Here is an 18,501-nt window from a genome sequence, read left to right as displayed (position 1 = left end):
CTCGTCTGACATAGGCCTTATAACCTGTTTCCTTGGCTATCAATGAGATGTTTATCCTAACCCCATCATCACCTAGGAGGCTTAACAACTCCCTTCTTAATGACTTGGACTTCTCGAATGAAGTTCAAAACCATTTGGAAGAATACTTCTCCCTAAATGGGTATCCATTGCGAATTATAGGCTAAACAACGTTCCCTAAAACAGCTCAACTATATTTTAACTGTAAATCACCCCGTACCTCAACCACTCTCCTTGCGGTCACCAATGTTTGGAGCGTGGTGACCAAAAAACCAAAATTAATTTCCTTCCCGCTACACAAGGCTGAAATAACCATATATGAAACCACCATTAAGAATCTATGTCTCTCCAAATGGAAACAATTAGGCCTAACACATAATAAATAGCCTAGCCCCGTGCCCTTTGAACAAGATTGCTCCCTGCTTCTCCAGAAATTGCTGGAGGTGCGTAGTTGATGGCATTGTCCATACTTGTCTAGACTCTGCGGCCAGGCCTTCTAACGTATTACAAATCTCAGTAACATCCAGATGTTGCCTTATCCTGCTCTGACTCTTTAAACCTAAATGCAGACCAACTCCCAAGTACGCTATGTACTCCAAACATGCATATCTTGATCGCATGTAGAACAAATGATTAAACAGCATGTATGCAAGTACTTGGATGAGAATGGAGTAATTAACCAGAGCCAGCATGGGTTTGTAACAAACAAGTCATGCCAGACAAATCTACTTTCCTTCTATGACAGAATCACCGACTGGGTTGATCAGGGAAATGCGGTGAATACAGTATATCTGGATTTTAGAAAAGCATCTGACAAAGTATCTCATACCATACTTATTGAAAAAATGACCAAATCTGGTATTGACAAGGCAACTGTTAGGTGGATTCACAACTGGCTGAGTGATCGTACTCACAGAGTGGTCATAAATGGCTGCACATCCAAGTGGAAGAATGTAGTAAGTGGGGACCACAAGGCTCTGTCCTAGGCCCAGTGTTGGCCAACATTGTTATAAATGATCTGGAGGAGGGAATGGATGGGAAACTGATCAAATTTACTGATGACACAAAGCTAGGAGGGATAGCTAACACTAGGAAGAGAGAGAGAGTATTGAAAAGGATCTAGAAAAGCTTGAACAGAGGGCAGCAACTAACAGAATGGTATTTAACAAGGAGAAATGCAAAGTCCTACATCTGGGCAAGAAAAATAAAGAAAGCCCATACAGAATGGGAGGAATTGGGCTAAGCAGCAGCGCATGTGAAAATAACGTGGTTATACTAATAGATCATAGACTGAACATGAGTCAACAATGTGATGCAGCAGCCAAAAAGACAAATACAATTCTGGGATGTATTAAGAGAAGCATAGAGTCTAGATCACGTGAGGTCATTATCCCCCTCTACTCTTCCTTAGTCAGACCTCATATGGAATACTGGGTCCAGCTCTGGGCACCCCACTTTAAAAAAGACATAGACAAACTGGAGCAAGTTCAGAGAAGAGTTACCAAGATGGTGAGCGGTCTGCAAATTATGTCCTATGAGGAACGGTTGAAGGATCTGGGAATGTTTAGCTTGCAGAAGAGAAGGCTGAGAGGAGACTTAATAGCGGTCTACAAATATCTGAAGGGCTGTCCTAGTGCAGAGGGATCAGCCCTATTCTCATCTGCACAAGGAAAGACTAGAAGCAATGGGATGAAACTGAAAGGGAGGAGACACAGATTAGATATTAGGCATTGAGGGGGATCAATGAGTGGAACAGGTTGCCACAGGAGGTGATGAGTTCAATGGAAGTCTTCAAACAGAGACTGGACAGACATCTGACTGGGATGATTTAGTGATCCTGCATTGGTCCCTTCCAACTTTACCATTCTATGATATCGCCCAACATTGGAGTGGTAACTCCATCTCCTCTATCTCTGACATAATTAAGTCAGTCAACAATAATTGCTGGTATAAGGGCGCGCATTCAAGTGCTTTCAGCAGAAAAGAGAAGTTCAGACATGACTGGGCGGAAGGTCTTCAGAGCTCTTAAGGCCCATTTAGACACAACGATTTGTTTAAAATTCGCTCAAAAGCCGTCTTTTAAACGATAATTGTTGCGTGTAAATGTGCCCATCTTTCACTTTTCTGCGAACAATAAATTTCAGTTCGGCATGAAATCCATCATTCGGCAGAACAGCTGATAAGAAGGACCGCACTCTGTGTTCTGCCTGCGGAGCGCTGATTACATTGTCTCAGTAGTCAGACCCGTGGCAGGACAAAGGGAGTTTATTCAGAGAACAGCGGGTGGTCTGTTCCCTGAATACAGCTCCCGTCAGTGCACACACTACTAATTGGTACTAATAGGCATTCGTACCAAGTAGTAGTTTATGCAAAATGATCGCTCAAAAGCCATCTTTTAACCGAACATCTTTGTGTGTAAATGCACCTTTACTGTTGTTTCCCTAATTACTTAATATTTTAACAATAATCAATTACCGTTGCCCTAGTATCCCAGTCACTCTTCCTCACCATACTTGACATGTGGAACTACAACTTGACCAGTTGACTAGTTCATAAATGATTTATTTGTTTTAAGTTTAAGCAATGAATCTCACGATTTTCCTTCTCTATTTACCCACATGAATATATCGCTTTGATTTTATTATCAAACAAGACTGTCAAAATTCAATAAAAATATTATTTCATAAATACAGCATCAGAACCAAGCTCCTACCATAAATACAGCATCAGAACCAGGCTCAGTACATAAAGCACCAGAACTAAACAGATAACATAAATACAGCACCAAAACCAAGCTCAATACATAAACATAGCACCAGACCTGAGCTCCTATCATATGTACAACACCAGAGAAAAGCTCAGTACATAGATACAATGCAGAACCAAGCTGACTACATAAATATAGCCCCAAAACCCAGCTCATGAAAGAAATACAGCACCTGAACCCAGCTCATGAAATACATACAGCATCACAAACAGGCTCAGTACATAAAGCACCAGAACTAAGAAGATAACAAATACAGCATCAGAACCAAGCTCCTACCATGAATACAGCATCACAACCAGGCTCAGTACATAAAGCACCAGAACTAAACAGATAACAAATACAGCACCAAAACCAAGCTCAATACATAAACATAGCACTAGAACTGAGCTCCTATCATACGTACAACACCAGAGCAAAGCTCAGTACATAGATACAATGCAGAACCAAGCTGACTACATAAATATAGCCCCAGAACCCAGCTCATGAAATAAATACAGCACCTGAACCAAGCTTATAAAATACAGTACAAACCAACATCAGTGCATATATACAATACCAAAACCAAGCTCAAAACATAAGTACAGTAGCAGAACTAAGCAACTGTGTTGTGAGGGGTGCTGATGGGCTTACAGCGGCATCTCGGAACATCAGAGGGAGGAGACAGAGCAAGGAGGATGGTTTATGCATCTCCACAAGATGCTACCACACGGAGAAAGAAGATCATCTGGTCAGGTGGACCTAAGAGGCGCAATCATCCCCAGCCTATATCTATTTGGTGCACCCCCTATAAGCTCGTGGCCGACTGCACAGGTCACATGTAGCTAAGGCCAGCCATACTATACACTATGATTACAGGGTGCCACTTCCACAGTCCTATTGAACATTTAGGTCTTGTCAGCCAACCAATATACATATACATTCCCTTGTAATCGTATGACGTACAGTACAGGTCGCCATCTTACCAATCCTTGACATTTGTTGGGAACCAGTAGGCCTTGATCATAGCGAATGTGGAGACCGAGTACCCCAGTATATTTGCACACCATAATAAGGGAATCCAGTTGTCAATGATGATGGTGGGGGAGAACCAGTGGAAATAATAGGCGTTGGCGAACCAGAGAATGTGGGTTACGATCCAGGCCTGGAGTCCATTGATCTGGTACTTGTTGATGATACCTGATGAAGAAACACTGGGGTTATTGTCAAGGTTCTCCATCTGACGTTACTTACAGGACGGGTTACTAAGGACTTGTGTCCATGGGAGGGAGGAGTACATTAGGTCAGCAATGCAGTTAATAGGACTGTAGTGTATATTTAATTAACTGGAAACCTGGATGTGTGTTAAAGTGACCCTCCAGTTTCAGGAGGGAGAGGGGGAAGGGTTATATTACCGGCAGTGGTTCTTCTCTGCTGCCCCCCACCCCACCCCGATCCATCATTTTCAGCCCCGGTCTTCGGTCCAAGATGGCTGCAGCAATTTTCTAAATACCTAACATACACTACGCCTTACTCTCTGATCATATCGGCAGCTGTGGACAATCAGAGAAGAGGTATAATGCATTGGTGGTCTAACACTACCAATGCACTATGCAGTTTAGGTAGTCTGAAGACTGCCAGCCACCTTGGATGGCCGAGAATGGAACCTGGAGCTGACGAATCAGAGGGACACCAGAGAAGTGTTACAGTTCTGACACTATGTTTTCTGACTTTTGCTATTCTTGACTATGTTGCATTTTTCACTCCTGACCCCAGCGTTGTTGTATTGACTGCCCCGACCTCTGGGCTGCTGTACCATGAAGAACCCGCCCTATGTGTCCTGACCTCTGACTTGTTCCTCCTTCTGAAGTTATGTTGCCTGCCTCAACCCCAAATGATCTGACTATACCTCTATTCACGCGCTCAGGCACCGCGCCTTGGTCTGTCGTAGCATCAACTACCACATTGCCAGAAATGCTTACACTGCAAAAGCTTGGGGATAGTTGGTGGGGTTAAAGGGTGAAGACCGGGGTTCCTCAAGAGTCACGTCTGGATTTGGCCCAAAGCTAAACCAGTGTGCGGCATGATGGATCCACATCTGCTGACCCAGACAAGAAGAACAACTGCAGGCAATATGACCCCCTCCAGGACATTTTATCCCGAAACTGGAAGGTCGCTCTAAGATGCGTGCAGTAGGAGGTGTTATCTGGACTTACCAGCCGGCGTTCGTGCTCCTTCTTGGACACCTCCAACATATCCAGGAAGAAACTTATGGCAGATATCTGGAAGTAACATGTACAGGAACACCTATAATGGTAACACATTGAGCATGAGGAACTTATTACTATCTGTATGGACCCTAAAGAGGAACGGACTTCTCTACTCTTCAGGGTTCGCTTCCGTCCCCCAAGAAGCTAACACCTCTGGTGCCAAGTATCACCTGGGAAAGAAAGGACTTGGCAGGTTGAAATCCCAAATGTCCCTATCCTCCATTCCTACAATGGCAGATGCAGTTATGGAGCCCGTCCGTTTCTTTGAGCACTAGCTCATAAGACAGAGGCCACCGAGTCCGGGGCTGTGGGTTTTATACTCAGCTGCCTGTCTATTCCCTCTGTCTTCGCCCGGGAAGCTTGCACTCGGTGCGCGCATCGGACTCAGCTTTGCATGCGTGCACTGAATTAGGAGGTTATCCGGACACACACAGCAAGAGAACGGAGAGGAAGCTGAGAATAAGGCCGCTTCCACAAAATTGTGCCATTTTCTCGCGATGCGACAGTGCTACAAGTCACATGTATGTAGACCTCATGCCTTCCAATGGGTTCTTTCACACGAGCGAGGTTTTGTAGCCTGCGATATTGTGAGAATACAAAATCGCGGCATGCTCTATATACAGCCGCGAATTGTGATTTTTTTTTTTGCAGCCCACATTTCCCCTATGGAGCCTTCCTTTGAGTCCCATGGCAGTTTTTTCGCAGAAAATGCAGTTTTCCTGTGGTGCGATGCAACTTTTGCAGTAGGAAATGTAACACATGGGGAGCGGACAGCGCCTGTTAGGTGATGTATTCTTTTTTTTTTTTTAAGACACCAGGGCTTATTTTTGGGGTAGGGCTTATATTTCAAGCCCCCACCCCCCAAAACAATCCCGGCAAAAGAGCGCTACAAGGTCGTCTGACTTATAGAACCTGACAAAGTTCCTTTAAAGAGGATCCATGCTCTTAACTAATTGTTGACATGTCATAGAAACATATGAAAAGCATTCATCGGTGGGCGTCCCGCTGCTGAGACCCCTGATGATCGCTGGAACGAGCGTGCTGCAGTGCTAACCCAAGTGCTGTTCTCCATGGGCTGTATTCGATTCTTTTCGGCTCCATCTGTCTGCTAAAGACGACCTCATAGAAGCGTGTAGCGCTTTCTATAGACCTGCATGCGAACCATCTTCAGCTGCCAGGAGCCGAAAAGCAACAAGGACACCTGAGGGGGAGCACTACTTGGGTGAGTGCTGCAGCCCCCTCGTTCTAGTGATCAGTGGGATCTCAGCGGATGGATCCCCACAGATCAATACTTTTGACAAGTCTGTATTACGTCAAAAGTCAGCTGAAATCGTAGTAACAAGGTGTATCAATGACCGCTAAAACCACAAACGTTGTATGTAATTACCTGAAAAGAGACCCAGGCTGCATAGATGTAAACCGCTTCCCAGGTGATCAGCGGCGTCTTCTTCCAGATGTCAGACAACTGAGTTTTTCCGGAGTACAAATCGAGGACGGGGCCGGTGAGAGCGCACTGGTACTGGTCACATGACATCACAAAGTAATAGACAATAAGGGGCGCAAACATCAGGAGGAAGATGACGCTTCCCAGAGAAAACCAGTCCACCTCCCTGTCGGCAGAGACATAATGTCATATAGTCACATGCAGAATAGGGCAGGCACATTTTATTATTTTCTGCAAATTTACTCTAAGTAAAAATCTACATATAAGAAACTGATCCAAACCTTCTCTTCACACAATTCTCTTGATATCTGTTTCAAAAAATGTTAAAAGGAGTTTGTTCGGGACTTTACTCTAGGGTCAGCCGTCATTATGGACAGAGACGGAAGTAGACAACTCTGTCCATAGTGCAGTGGCCCCAGTGGGTATTGCATTGAATTCCATGGCGGCCACGCCTGCAGTACCAAACTGGCCCACTGCAGTACGGACAGAGCTGTCAGCTTCTGTAATGACAGCAGGACCGATAGCAGCTCATCAGCTGGGATTCTGTGTGACAGACCCTGAGAATAGGTCATTAATAGTAAACTCCTTTAAGTCACCCAGCTGTCCCAAACTAATGAAAGGCAAATATTACAAGGTATGTATTGATATATATATATACTATGCTTCTATATAGCTGCAAAACTACAAGTTGGGGAACGCTGGGAGACATTCCCTGTGAGAGATGTCCTGGGAGCACTATTATATAGCATTCGACTGATACAACTAAGAAATAAAACTGGCGATTTTCTTACCAGGCCCGCCCCCATTGGCCGCCATGCTCTTTTGCACCGTTGACTATTTTCTTGTGCTCTCCTCTTGGTGCGTTCTGTTTCCGGCGCTCGCCCATGTTATTACTGCAAGACAGGGAGAAATAAACTGTTACACTCAGAACTTCTGTGGAAGTAGGGAGAACAGAATGACAGATGATGGAATGTGTCTGCGACGTAACAGGCATGCTGGAGGTCTGCAACATAATCTCAGATCTCTAGAGGAAGAGTCTGAACACTCCGCGCTGTACGGCTCCTCACTGCAGATTATTGGTGCAGGACGGGCAAGAATAATGCACCACAATCTGCCCGTCTCAGTATCCTTACAATCCCACTCATTTACAGGCATGTGACACCATTTAGCGGTTGTACTGCCAATTGGCTTAGTTTTCAGATGACTGATAGGATATGCTCACATGGGGTGGAAATGCTGAGGATATTCCACAGTAGAGGAATTGTGGATGAGAGTCCAAGAAGTCTTGTCCATAGGCTGCAGAAAACCTCTACAGTGCAAAGAGACCTGTCAATGTGGGGGAGAAATCCGCAGGGAATCATCACCACTTGGGGTGGCTTTAGCAGCTGTGGTTTTGCTGCCGGTAATCCATAGTGGATGTGACATAAATACACATGGCGTTAAAGGGGTATGCAGAGTTATTTCTCTTATATAGTTTTGGGCTCCCCATATAAAGGACTCACCGCAGCCCCGGACCGCCGTTACCTGGTCATTTTCTCTACTGGTTGTTTAGTTGCTTATGGGGTGTAATCACACAAAGTGGATTTGGTGCGGATTTCCTGCACCGTAAAGTGTGCACCGCAATTCAGATCAAAATCCACAGCCATTCAACTGGAGGCAGGGGCGTAACTAAAGGCTCAGGGGCCCTGATGCAAAACGTGAGCTGGGGCCCCCCCTCTATCTGTATCTGTACCCGTACCCATACCTAAACCATGCTGCACAGAGGCATATCTTGAAGCTTCTAGGCCCCAGTGCAAAACCTGTAACGGGGCCTCCAACTATAATGCTTTATTCATAGTACTGGGCTCCCTATATGGAGAAGAGAGGCCTTATGGGCCCCCTAAGGCTCCTGGGCCCGGGTGCAACTGCATCCCCTGCACCCTCTATAGTTATGCCCCTAACTGGAGGGTCAAGTCTGGTGTGGGGTTTTCTGCAGATTGCGATATGGATCTGCACTAAAATCCATCACAATGCGGTTTCTGTGCAACAGAAAACCATTACTGACCCTTATGAACATACTCTTAGGGCAGCTTCACATGAGCGTATGCACCAACGTGCGTGCTTCAGCCAAGTGTATTGGTACTATGAACGAGGTAGAGTTGCGTGCGTATCGGCATATTTTGACATACTTTTTCTGCATGTTCATTTGTGCATGGCGGACGAACACGCCCCGGTTTGAAAGGTTATTTAACCTAATAAGGTCCAGATGTGTTCTCTTTTTCACAGAATTGCGCAGCGTATTCTATATTAGCGCACCTCCCATAGGCTTCTATGGGGACCCTTGGGAGCAGGTCCTAGTTTTTTGTGCGCAAAAAATGTACGTGCAAAAAAAAGGAAAAAGGAAGTGGGCATTAACCCATTGAAATCAATGGGTTCCATTCTCTGCGTATTGCGCGCGCAAATACATCCGTGTGAAACCGCCCTTAGAGCACTATTATACAGCACCACTAACGTAAGCGACTTAGAGCGAGCAAATTGGCAGGCGGCACTTGCAGGTTCAGCCCAGCACTTGTTTGTAAAACTCAAGCGCTAGTGGCAGCCATTAGTACTCATGTAATAGCGTCTGCAGTTTATAATCTTCCCTAACTCTCCATGCTCTGACATCCTGCAAGCTATTATTATTTGTACACAGCAATCAATCTTAGCAAGCAGCGCTGCAGTATAAAGCACAGTGGAAGGACAGAGCAGCAGCCTAAATCCCCAAATGAATTTATTATATAGCTTCTTTTGCAGCTTCCCAAGTCACTGAAAGCCAACTCCGTATTGCCGGATACATTCTACGCCTCCCGGGGAGAAGACTAGAAAGAGTTGCTATCTCATGGAATCAAAAGAATGGGAAGCGCGGTAGGGTCAAAACATCACCTGGCGATGTACATTTATAGAGGACTTGCGTCCCGTCGACCTTTCATGGGATGATGCTGAAACTGCTGCCTTTGATTGACAATGATGGCATACTTTTGTCACCTGATGTGCCAAAAGCCATGGCAGGACCCGAGTCTAAGTCCTACCATGTAACCAAGCTGAAACTGAAGAACATAAATAGGTAAGCATCACCGATGGGCAAGAGGCTGACTGCTCAGAGCTCGGTTGGACATCCACTTTAGCATCTAGTTTAGTATTCGCTCTCCTTGCTGTCGGCTCGGTGGCAGCTGTCACTTTACCCGAATGAAGCATGACGTTTCCAATATAGCAATTATATCAGAGAGGCAGCGAATGGACTTTGAAGGCTAAAGCTTTTAAAAGCATTCTCCTCTCCGCACTCATAGCAGGTCAGAGTTATACATTAGTCACATCCGCATCATCAGACAAGACTTATTTAGTCATATATTTAATGCAAATGTATTCCTAATAGCCCTACGGATGAACGGGGATGTTGTAGTCTGACTGCTGTCACCAGCTCTGATGATGTAGCAATACGTGAATGGGTTGGATATTGTGCATTATCTATGTAGGATCATTCTACTAATGGGATGTGTTCCCAATGTAGCATGCTTCAGTAAATGGAGTGGTTTTACCCTGTTTCCTTGAAAATAAGCGATACCCTTAAAATAAGACATAGCATGATTTTCCAGAATTTTTGAGGATACAAAATGATTTTTCAGGCTTTTTGAGGATGCTTGAAATATAAGCCCTACTCCAAAATTAAGCCCTGCTAACAGTTAATTTAAAAAAAAGTCAATTTAAATAGTGTTCAGGCAGCTATACATGTAAAAAAGTTACACCTTTTTGAACAAAAATTAATAAGACACTGTCTTATTTTCGGGGAAACACGGTAGCATGGCGTATGGGGTTAATTCAGGGGGCAAACTTTGCAGGTTATCCATTAAAATATTTTCATAGTAAAAGTCCTGAAAGACAGTTAATAGACAGTTAATTTGCAGTGTTCCTAGTATAAAAAATCCTTTGACATCATTTTTTCGCATCCATGTATACCCCTTGGTGCTGTTGAGGTGGGATCTAATCAAGATCGGCTTCTTTTCCCCTTTGACTTCCAGTCATCTCAGCTTAAATCCGTCCTCCTACAGAGGCTTTGCTTCTCCTGATAAGCAGACAGCTGCTGGGGGCGGCGCTGGACAGAATCAGTCTCCTTCCTCCTCTGGCAGCCGACAGTAGAGTCTCTTCTTACTGCCCATGTCATCTCAGCTACAATCCGTCCTCCTGCAGAGGTTCTGCTCCTCTCTTGACAAGCAGGCAGAAAGCTATTGCTATTGGCTGCCCTGCAGTGAATCACAATGCAGAGGCCTAGCCGGGAACTGACTGAGCATGTGTGTCCTCCAGCAATCAGCTTATTAGGTGGACGTGTACATTTGTATATGCTGTGGACACCAGGGGGTGCTATAATATGTAAGTAGACGTCAGAACTCTTCACTGGTAGTAAATAGCAAACACTGATTATTTTTTTGTGATCTGTACAATTAATGTGATATTTAATAATGGGATCACCAGCAGGAAATACCTCATATTGAAAGCCTCTACATACCATAATGTTACTTTGGTGACAACAGCTGATCGTATGGGAACGTCTAGCAGTGCACTCCAAAAAGATCCTAGGAGCAACTTATTCATTGGAAAAGGGTATGTCAGTCCTCCAAGAACCTAAATGTCAGCGGTCATTGAAATAAACCTTGCTACATTCCCTTTCCATTCCTGCCCCAATCACAATGGCAGAGGTCCAGGAAGCTGAGATATCAGCAAGCTCTTAAGTAAAAGGGGTTTTCCGGCAACTTAAAGTTGGACCCGCCACTTCTGGCTGTGTTCCAACAAGAGGTCATAGGGTACTGCGGCCAACATTGTCGGTGACATCATAGGAGAGTGACGGGCGGTCGCCTCATCAGTGTGGGTAAAAGCCTTTTAAGCTGCCCATAGACATTCAACAACTGTCAGACGAACGACAGTTACTTCCCCATAAATATGAATGTTCGTGGCTTGAGGAAGGTAAGCCGCAACCACACAGCTCTGGCAGTGACTTATCTCCCGGGAAAAATAGCATTGAATGTTGAAATTGAACAACCCCAATCTTCTTCTATTCCCCGACATTACCCAAAAGTTAAATTTTCTGTGTCTGTCATGTCGCAGTCTCACTAGGTTGCAACACAACACCATTGACAATCATTAGATACAATGTTGCAGTGTGACAATGTGGTTTCAATCTAGCAAATTACTAGTAAGAGCACGACCCAATCAGAAGACAATACAGATTTCAGCGGGAACGCATGGGTTGAAATTTGGCGCGATCGCCTCATTGAACCGGTGTTCATTCCAGGGACACTGAACGTAAGATCTCATCCTATCGTAGCAGAAGGAGGCCAGAAAGCATATAGTGGTGGACCATGCCGAAAGCAAATGGAAACCAACTGATAGTGAGACCTTCTCCGTTTCAGCCAATTTCAGCAATAGAAAACATAGCTTTTATTTCTGTTTTCGGGTTTTTAGGCATTAAGCACAAGGGAACCCCTGTAGATAATGAGTTGTGAACAAGCCCTAAAGTTGTTTTTACGGTTCGGGAAAAATCTTCTCCAGGGTTTTTATCAGTTTGACTCCGTTCCAAGCAGAGCAACGTCCTTCATAAACTTATAAATTGCGCGTTATCTCCTCGTGCTGAAGTCCAGCCAATGGTTCAGGAGATACCAGAGAGAATTGGACCATGGGGAGGATCTGAAAGCAGCATTTAGGTCAATGATGATTACTTCCTGAGGTGACCCTAGGGCCTCATTCACATGAGTGTGTTCGCGCAGCTAGGTTACAAGCGCAAAACAATCGCGACCATCAGAACCAATAGACTATTAGAACCAATGGATTCCTATGGAAACGTTCAGATGAAAGAAATTTAGGCGAGTAAAAAATGAATTTGCACCTAAATAGGACGTGCGCAACTGAAATCCCGCAACTGAGATTCCCCGAGTGAATATAGTTTTCTCTATAAACTGCCTCGCATCAATTCGGGGAAGTCGCGATCCTCCGCCGCGGCCGTCAGAAAATTGTACGAGTTTTGTGCATGGTGAGATGTGAAGGCGACCTACGTCCGTTTAGGCCTCCTTCACATGGGCGACAAAGTCGCACGATTTTGTAGCATTGCTACCATGTTACAGATCACATGTATGTGAAGCCCATGGGTTCCTATGGGTTCCTTCACACATGAGATGTTTTGTAGCATGCTACAAAACGACACACAAACCTCGCAGGTCCGGCGATATGCCCGCGACACGCGAGGTTTTGTAGCCCATGTTTCTCTATGGAGCCTTCCTCTCTGTTGCATCGCATGAAAACGCGGTTTGCATGCGATGCAACTTAGACAGTAGCAGATGCTACAAAGTCGTGTGATTTTTGTAGCGTCACATGCGACTTTGTAGCGCTACAAAATCGCGGTATCGCTGCGAGAAAATCGCAGCGATATCGTACGATGCAGCGATGCGATGTTGCTGCGATTTTCTTGCAGCTATGCGGTTTCGCCCGTGTGAAGGAGGCCCAAAGGTAAAAGCCAGACAATTGTCTAGACCCGGGAAGCTTTGTCAGGGGGCTGGCACATGACTGCATATATGTGAGCTGTAACCGCAGGACACAATGTCACACATCCTGCTCTCCGGAACACAAAGTAACCATTTTAACCACCTTCAGTTCACTTAAAAGGAGTCTGTCAGCAGTATTGCAGATGCAAAACTGCTGAAAGTGCTAGTTGGGGTCGGGGAGAGGAGATGATACTTGTTTGTCCAGGAGTTTAGTATCTGCTACCCTTTAGCACACGGGTAGCTTTGCATCGCGGAATACGGAGCGGGCGTCCGCCACTGGATTCCGCAGCAAATACCACCCATAGCATGCTCTGGCAATACGCGATTTCATGTCCACGAGCGGAAATCAGTTGCGATCTTTCACTTGCGGAGGAGAAATCGCAGCATGCTGCAATTTTGTGTGGGCTCCTCAAGGACGGTTTCCATTGAAGTCAATGGCAGCCGTCTGTACCGCGGCCCTTCCGCAATCGTCATTGTGGAAAGGTCGGGGGATCCACATCATTGCCTAGCGACGGCGCGGCCCATTCTGTACTGCGCATGTGTGACGGTGTGACAGCGGGCACATCCGCAGAACAGAATAGAAGACTGACCAGGAACAGGCTTAGATACTGCTGCGGGATTCCGCATGCGGCATCCGACCCGCCCGTGTGCAGGCGGCCTAAATCTCTCCCCAAAGTACAAGAAGCGCTGTGTAGTCATCAGATGTAGACATAACTACTAAGCTGCTGTTAGGGGGCTTCTGTCCACAAGCTTTCTTGCTGACCGTGATGCAGCTCCACCTTCATGTACAGTTTACATATAAGCATGGAGCTGCATACGTCGGGGACAGACCTTCTACAGAACATGAGGTGTAGCCTACAATGTAGCAGCAGGTTGTCGGTGCAGCAGAGGTAGTTTTACAGTAGCTGCCAGGCTAGCAGACGCTGGTATGAAGTATTAGCCTGTAAACCCATCTGGGGAGAGGAGGAATGCAAACTGCTGAACTAAGGCATAGTTTGCGGCTAAATAATTGGTGTTTTTGCATTAGTTTGGGCTGACATTTCCTGTGTGAACTCCATAGCTGCAGGCAGTCAGCATGCAGAGACTGTAACACAGGACGCCCATTCAGGGGGGAATACCCACAACAAGGAGGGTGAAGGGAGGTGAGAACATGCGGAGTAACAGGGGCACACCTGACTCATTTGCAAGCGTAGATAACACCGTGGTGCGATTGATGGGGGCTTTCCTTGTCCCACATATATGCAAAATAAGGGGCACACAGTAAGGTTTCCAGGACCGGTTATACTTCCTGCAAGTTTAAAACAGAAAGTTCCCAAATGTAATTTTTTATTGGAAAGTTCCTTAGTAAATCCTGTCTCCAGTGCGGGGCCTGAATGTGAAGGTTGTGCTCAGCCGCGGACACCCGGGTGACAGCACTGACCATCCATGTGTCTGCGGACACTAGCCGGATTAGGACGCTTTCACATCTGCGCTGGAACCCCCGTTTGGAGGCTCCGTCACACAACGCCAGAAGATACCGAGTGGAAACCAAAGGAACACCATCATAGTCAATGGGGTCCGTTCATCCCATTCAGCCAGGGGATTCCCCATTCCTGCAGGGAATCCCCAACGCAGATATGAAAGCAGCCTTACTCACAGGGCCCCATAGTGGAGAAAGCATAGAAGAGTGGGGGCCACATAGCAAAGATCAGAATAATCCCCTCCACACCATTTGCATGACCCTTGAGCCAGTTCCCCAGGATTTGTAATCTTCTGGTTGTTATTGCGGGGAACGCCAGCAAACCTGGGCAGGAGCTGGGCCCCACTGAGCCTGGGGGCCAATCAGGGGCTGATGTGGTCCTTATTCTCTAAATATAACTGTATCTCTGTCTTTAAGTCCTGCATGGAATGGACTATGACGGCAGAATGCCGAGCGCTTCCTGTTCCGCCATCTGGCGCCCTCTGTCATGGAGGCGGCATGATGATGTCATCACGTTACCTACATCGTTGCACATGATCCTGGCCAAGACAGAATGGAGGATGGCGAGGAAGCGTGACAGAGGTGAGCGAGTTTGTTTAATTTTATTGCTAGGTGGAGCCTTATTAAATGGTCAGGGGGCAGAGCGGGGCCTATAAATGGCTGAGGGCCACCCTGACACTGTCGCCCAAGGGCCCATGTACACCTGGAGCCGAAGGGCCCATGTACACCTGGAGCCGAAGGGCCCATGTACACCTGGAGCCGAAGGGCCCATGTACACCTGGAGCCGAAGGGCCCATGTACACCTGGAGCCGAAGGGCCCATGTACACCTGGAGCCGAAGGGCCCATGTACACCTGGAGCCGAAGGGCCCATGTACACCTGGAGCTGAAGGGCCCATGTACACCTGGAGCTGAAGGGCCCATGTATACCTGGAGCCGAAGGGCCCATGTACACCTGGAGCCGAAGGGCCCATGTACACCTGGAGCCGAAGGGCCCATGTATACCTGGAGCAGACACCCCCGATTAAGATGGCTCAGTACATAATCCACAAGTATAAGGCTCCACATACACCTAGACGTATCGCTGAGGTTTGAAGTAGCGCACTGAAAAAAAATAATACCACACTACTTTTAAAGGGGTTGCCCAAAAAATAAAGTTATCCCCTATACTCAGGACAGGGAATAACTCTCTGATCAATGGGGGTCCTGCTGTTGGGACCCACACTGACCACGAGAATGCCGAGCGTCCCCAAATGAATGAAGTAGTGGTGACGTGCGTTCGCTACCGCTCCATTCATTTCAGTGGCAGTGCTGGACATAGCCGAGTTGAAGGGCTCATCTATCTCTAGCAGTCTCATGGGAATGAATGGATCAGCTGTGTGCGTGCATCACCCCTCTTATGATTGGTTGGAGTCTTAGCCGTTAGACCCCCACTAATAAGATAGTTGTCCCTACCCTGACTTACATTAGATATTTATGTGGTTTTTTTCCCTAAAATCTACACATCTGGGCAGCATCAAAACCAGTCAAATGGCGTCTGGACATCTACAACATACCTCCTGCAATGACTGACACATAGAGCTTAAATATATGAAAAAGTATCATGTTTACAATAAATCAGTGGTGGTCTCTCACTTAGGATCCTGCCAATCAGCAGTTCTCTGCACTCCTGTGATTGTGCACCTAGGTGATTTCAACAGGAAGCAGACAGCTCCGTTCTCACTGCAGTGGCCATACTTTGTATTACAGGCCATTTACTTAAATCGGAATGTGGCCTGCAATGCCAATCCAGGCCACTAAAGTAAGAATGGAGCCATCTGCTTCCTACAGAAATTAGCCCAGTAAGGCCGCCTGTCCACGGGCGTAGTGATATTCCGCTGCGGTGGCCACCGGGGAGCACTTTGGAACCGCGATTTTCCACAATGAACTCATCTATAATGATAGGTTCATCGCGGATAATCGCAGCGTGCCGTGATTTTTAACGCAAGCGGAAAATTGCAAGCCATTTTTCCCCTCGTGGACATTTGGGCTGCGCTTTCCATAGTTATCCTATGAAAAGCGTTCACTGCGCTACCCGCGTGCGAATTATCGCCACGAGAAACGCAGTAAGAAATCGCGATTAGCGCGGCGTCCTAAATGATGCACTAACTGCAATACAACGCTCCCATTGATTTTAATGTGGCTTCTCAGACCTGCGCTCGTTACAAACGCCGCGATTTTCGAGCGCTGTCTGTTCTATTTATCAGCGTTTTTTAACGCATCCCATCGCCCATCACAATGATGAGGCGCGTTACAAACCGCTGTCTAATGCTTGACAAGCTATCAAAAACGCCGCCCGAAATCGCGGTAAAATGTTGCGGTTCCCAGCAGCGTTTAACTGAACGCACGTCTGAGCGCGGCCGAACATTCTGCAGATTGTCTGCCGCCATTCCTGCTGCCGAAAGTCTGCAACATTTCGTAACGTGTGAAGAAATCGTCACTCTTGTGCAACATCGGCCAGGAGTGATATCTGCAACAATTGGAGCAGTATGAGAGCTGAAGAGGTGCGCAGCGGCCGGGACGATGGTGGGTCACCTGCGGAGTGCTGACGTCGCCCTGTATGGCCGGCTCTGGGGTATATTCATACACAGCAGACCTGTGGCAGCCCGTCCCATTCACCTGAATGCGGCTTGCAGAATGCCATGCACAGGGATGGGACTGACTGCCAGTCGCAGGAACTTCAGCCCAAATCTGTGAGTTAACCCTTACACCGCTGCGGCCTGTTCACGCATCTATATAAATGAATGCAAGATAAGACATAAACTTCACATTTTGCTGCCCGCTAACGTTCCCACAGCGGCTTTACAGGCTGGTCCATCCTATCCGGAGCGTAGAGCTTGGTGACGACAGACGCAAGCGCAGGGATCCTGCTATCCGCACACCGTAGATATCATACGAGGAGCGTCTCTCCTCCATATACATAGCAGGGCATGCTTGAACTTGTAGTCCCCCATGCTGCGAAGCATCACAGGTCCTCTAATGCTAATGTTTCCGTTCTCGGAGGTGCTGCTTATTGTGCCCCTTTCGCCCCTGTTCTGCGCAGGCGCTGGAGGATTCCTCTCCGCACGAGGCGTTCCTCCGCTCCGACTCCTTGCAGAGTTTTGTCTTTTTGCCAAAAAAAAAAGGAAGCTAATATTTTGGAAGCCTTTACCTGGTGTGTGCGGCTTTGTGTCGGGCCTGGGTGCATGCAGCCTCTTTGTGCTGGCAGGACAATGTCTGCAGGCGCTCTACCTCCTCCTCCTCCTCCTCCCCATGTGTGACACTCAGCCTGCTCACCAATGGCACCAGCCATAGCAAACACATCATCTACCCCCCGCCGGCCGGATTGGTGCAAACGCCTCAAACCACCATCTGAGACCAGCGTGTTACCATAACAATATCTAGGATGCATCTGTGTGCGCTGGATACATTCATACGTGTGTGTATATATATGTATACAAACACGCGTATATATGCAGTGCAAATATATACAAACATATATATACACACACAAATGTATGTAGGAAATCAGTGGTTTTGTTTCATCCCTTTCTGCGTCCGCGATTTTCACGTCCGTATAGCGGGACTAGAACACGCCCGTGTGTTTAAGCCCTACGGAGTGGTTACATTTAGGCCCTTTCACACGGGCGGATGTAGCATTTTCACTGACTGTAACTGTGTAGTCACTCCGTGTTTGGACACTTCTGCGCACGTAGGCGTTGTGTTCTGCACGCGGGATGTTCGTGCGTATTTACACAATCCCACAGACTTTAATGGACAATTTCAGTCATTAAGGACAAAATTAGGAAATGCTGTGATTTTTGTTTTCAAGCGTACGTAAAACGCAGGTCTAAATACCAATGTGGATGAAGCCGTCCGTAAAAGATATGCACTGAACAGCAAATATGGCGGTGTGAGCACTTCCCACAAGCGTATGCGCAAATGCACATGCCTCACCATAACATATTTGCCCTACGAATACGTTTTTTTTTGCGGGTATTTTACT

The 18,501-nt window shown here is 46.7% G+C and overlaps 1 protein-coding gene across 1 annotated transcript in view; it reads right to left on the bottom strand.

Moving 5' to 3' along the window:
* Positions 1-17,760, bottom strand: part of DHCR7 (7-dehydrocholesterol reductase) — a 33,944-nt gene extending 16,184 nt beyond the window's left edge. Inside the window, exons 1-5 of the mRNA XM_066583571.1 lie at positions 17,668-17,760; positions 7,267-7,368; positions 6,419-6,641; positions 4,978-5,068; positions 3,748-3,961 (exon numbers count right to left, since the gene is read on the bottom strand). Of these exons, the coding sequence (XP_066439668.1) occupies positions 3,748-3,961; positions 4,978-5,068; positions 6,419-6,641; positions 7,267-7,361 (623 nt within the window). The 5' untranslated portion in view covers positions 7,362-7,368; positions 17,668-17,760. The remainder of the gene's footprint in view (positions 1-3,747; positions 3,962-4,977; positions 5,069-6,418; positions 6,642-7,266; positions 7,369-17,667) is intronic.
* Between the last annotated feature and the right edge of the window lie 741 nt (positions 17,761-18,501).

The sequence above is a fragment of the Eleutherodactylus coqui genome, chromosome 11 (genome assembly GCF_035609145.1).
Source record: "Eleutherodactylus coqui strain aEleCoq1 chromosome 11, aEleCoq1.hap1, whole genome shotgun sequence".
NCBI lineage: Eukaryota > Metazoa > Chordata > Amphibia > Anura > Eleutherodactylidae > Eleutherodactylus > Eleutherodactylus coqui.
Note: the sequence above shows the minus strand (reverse complement) of the source record. Positions and strands in the feature narration are given on the sequence as shown.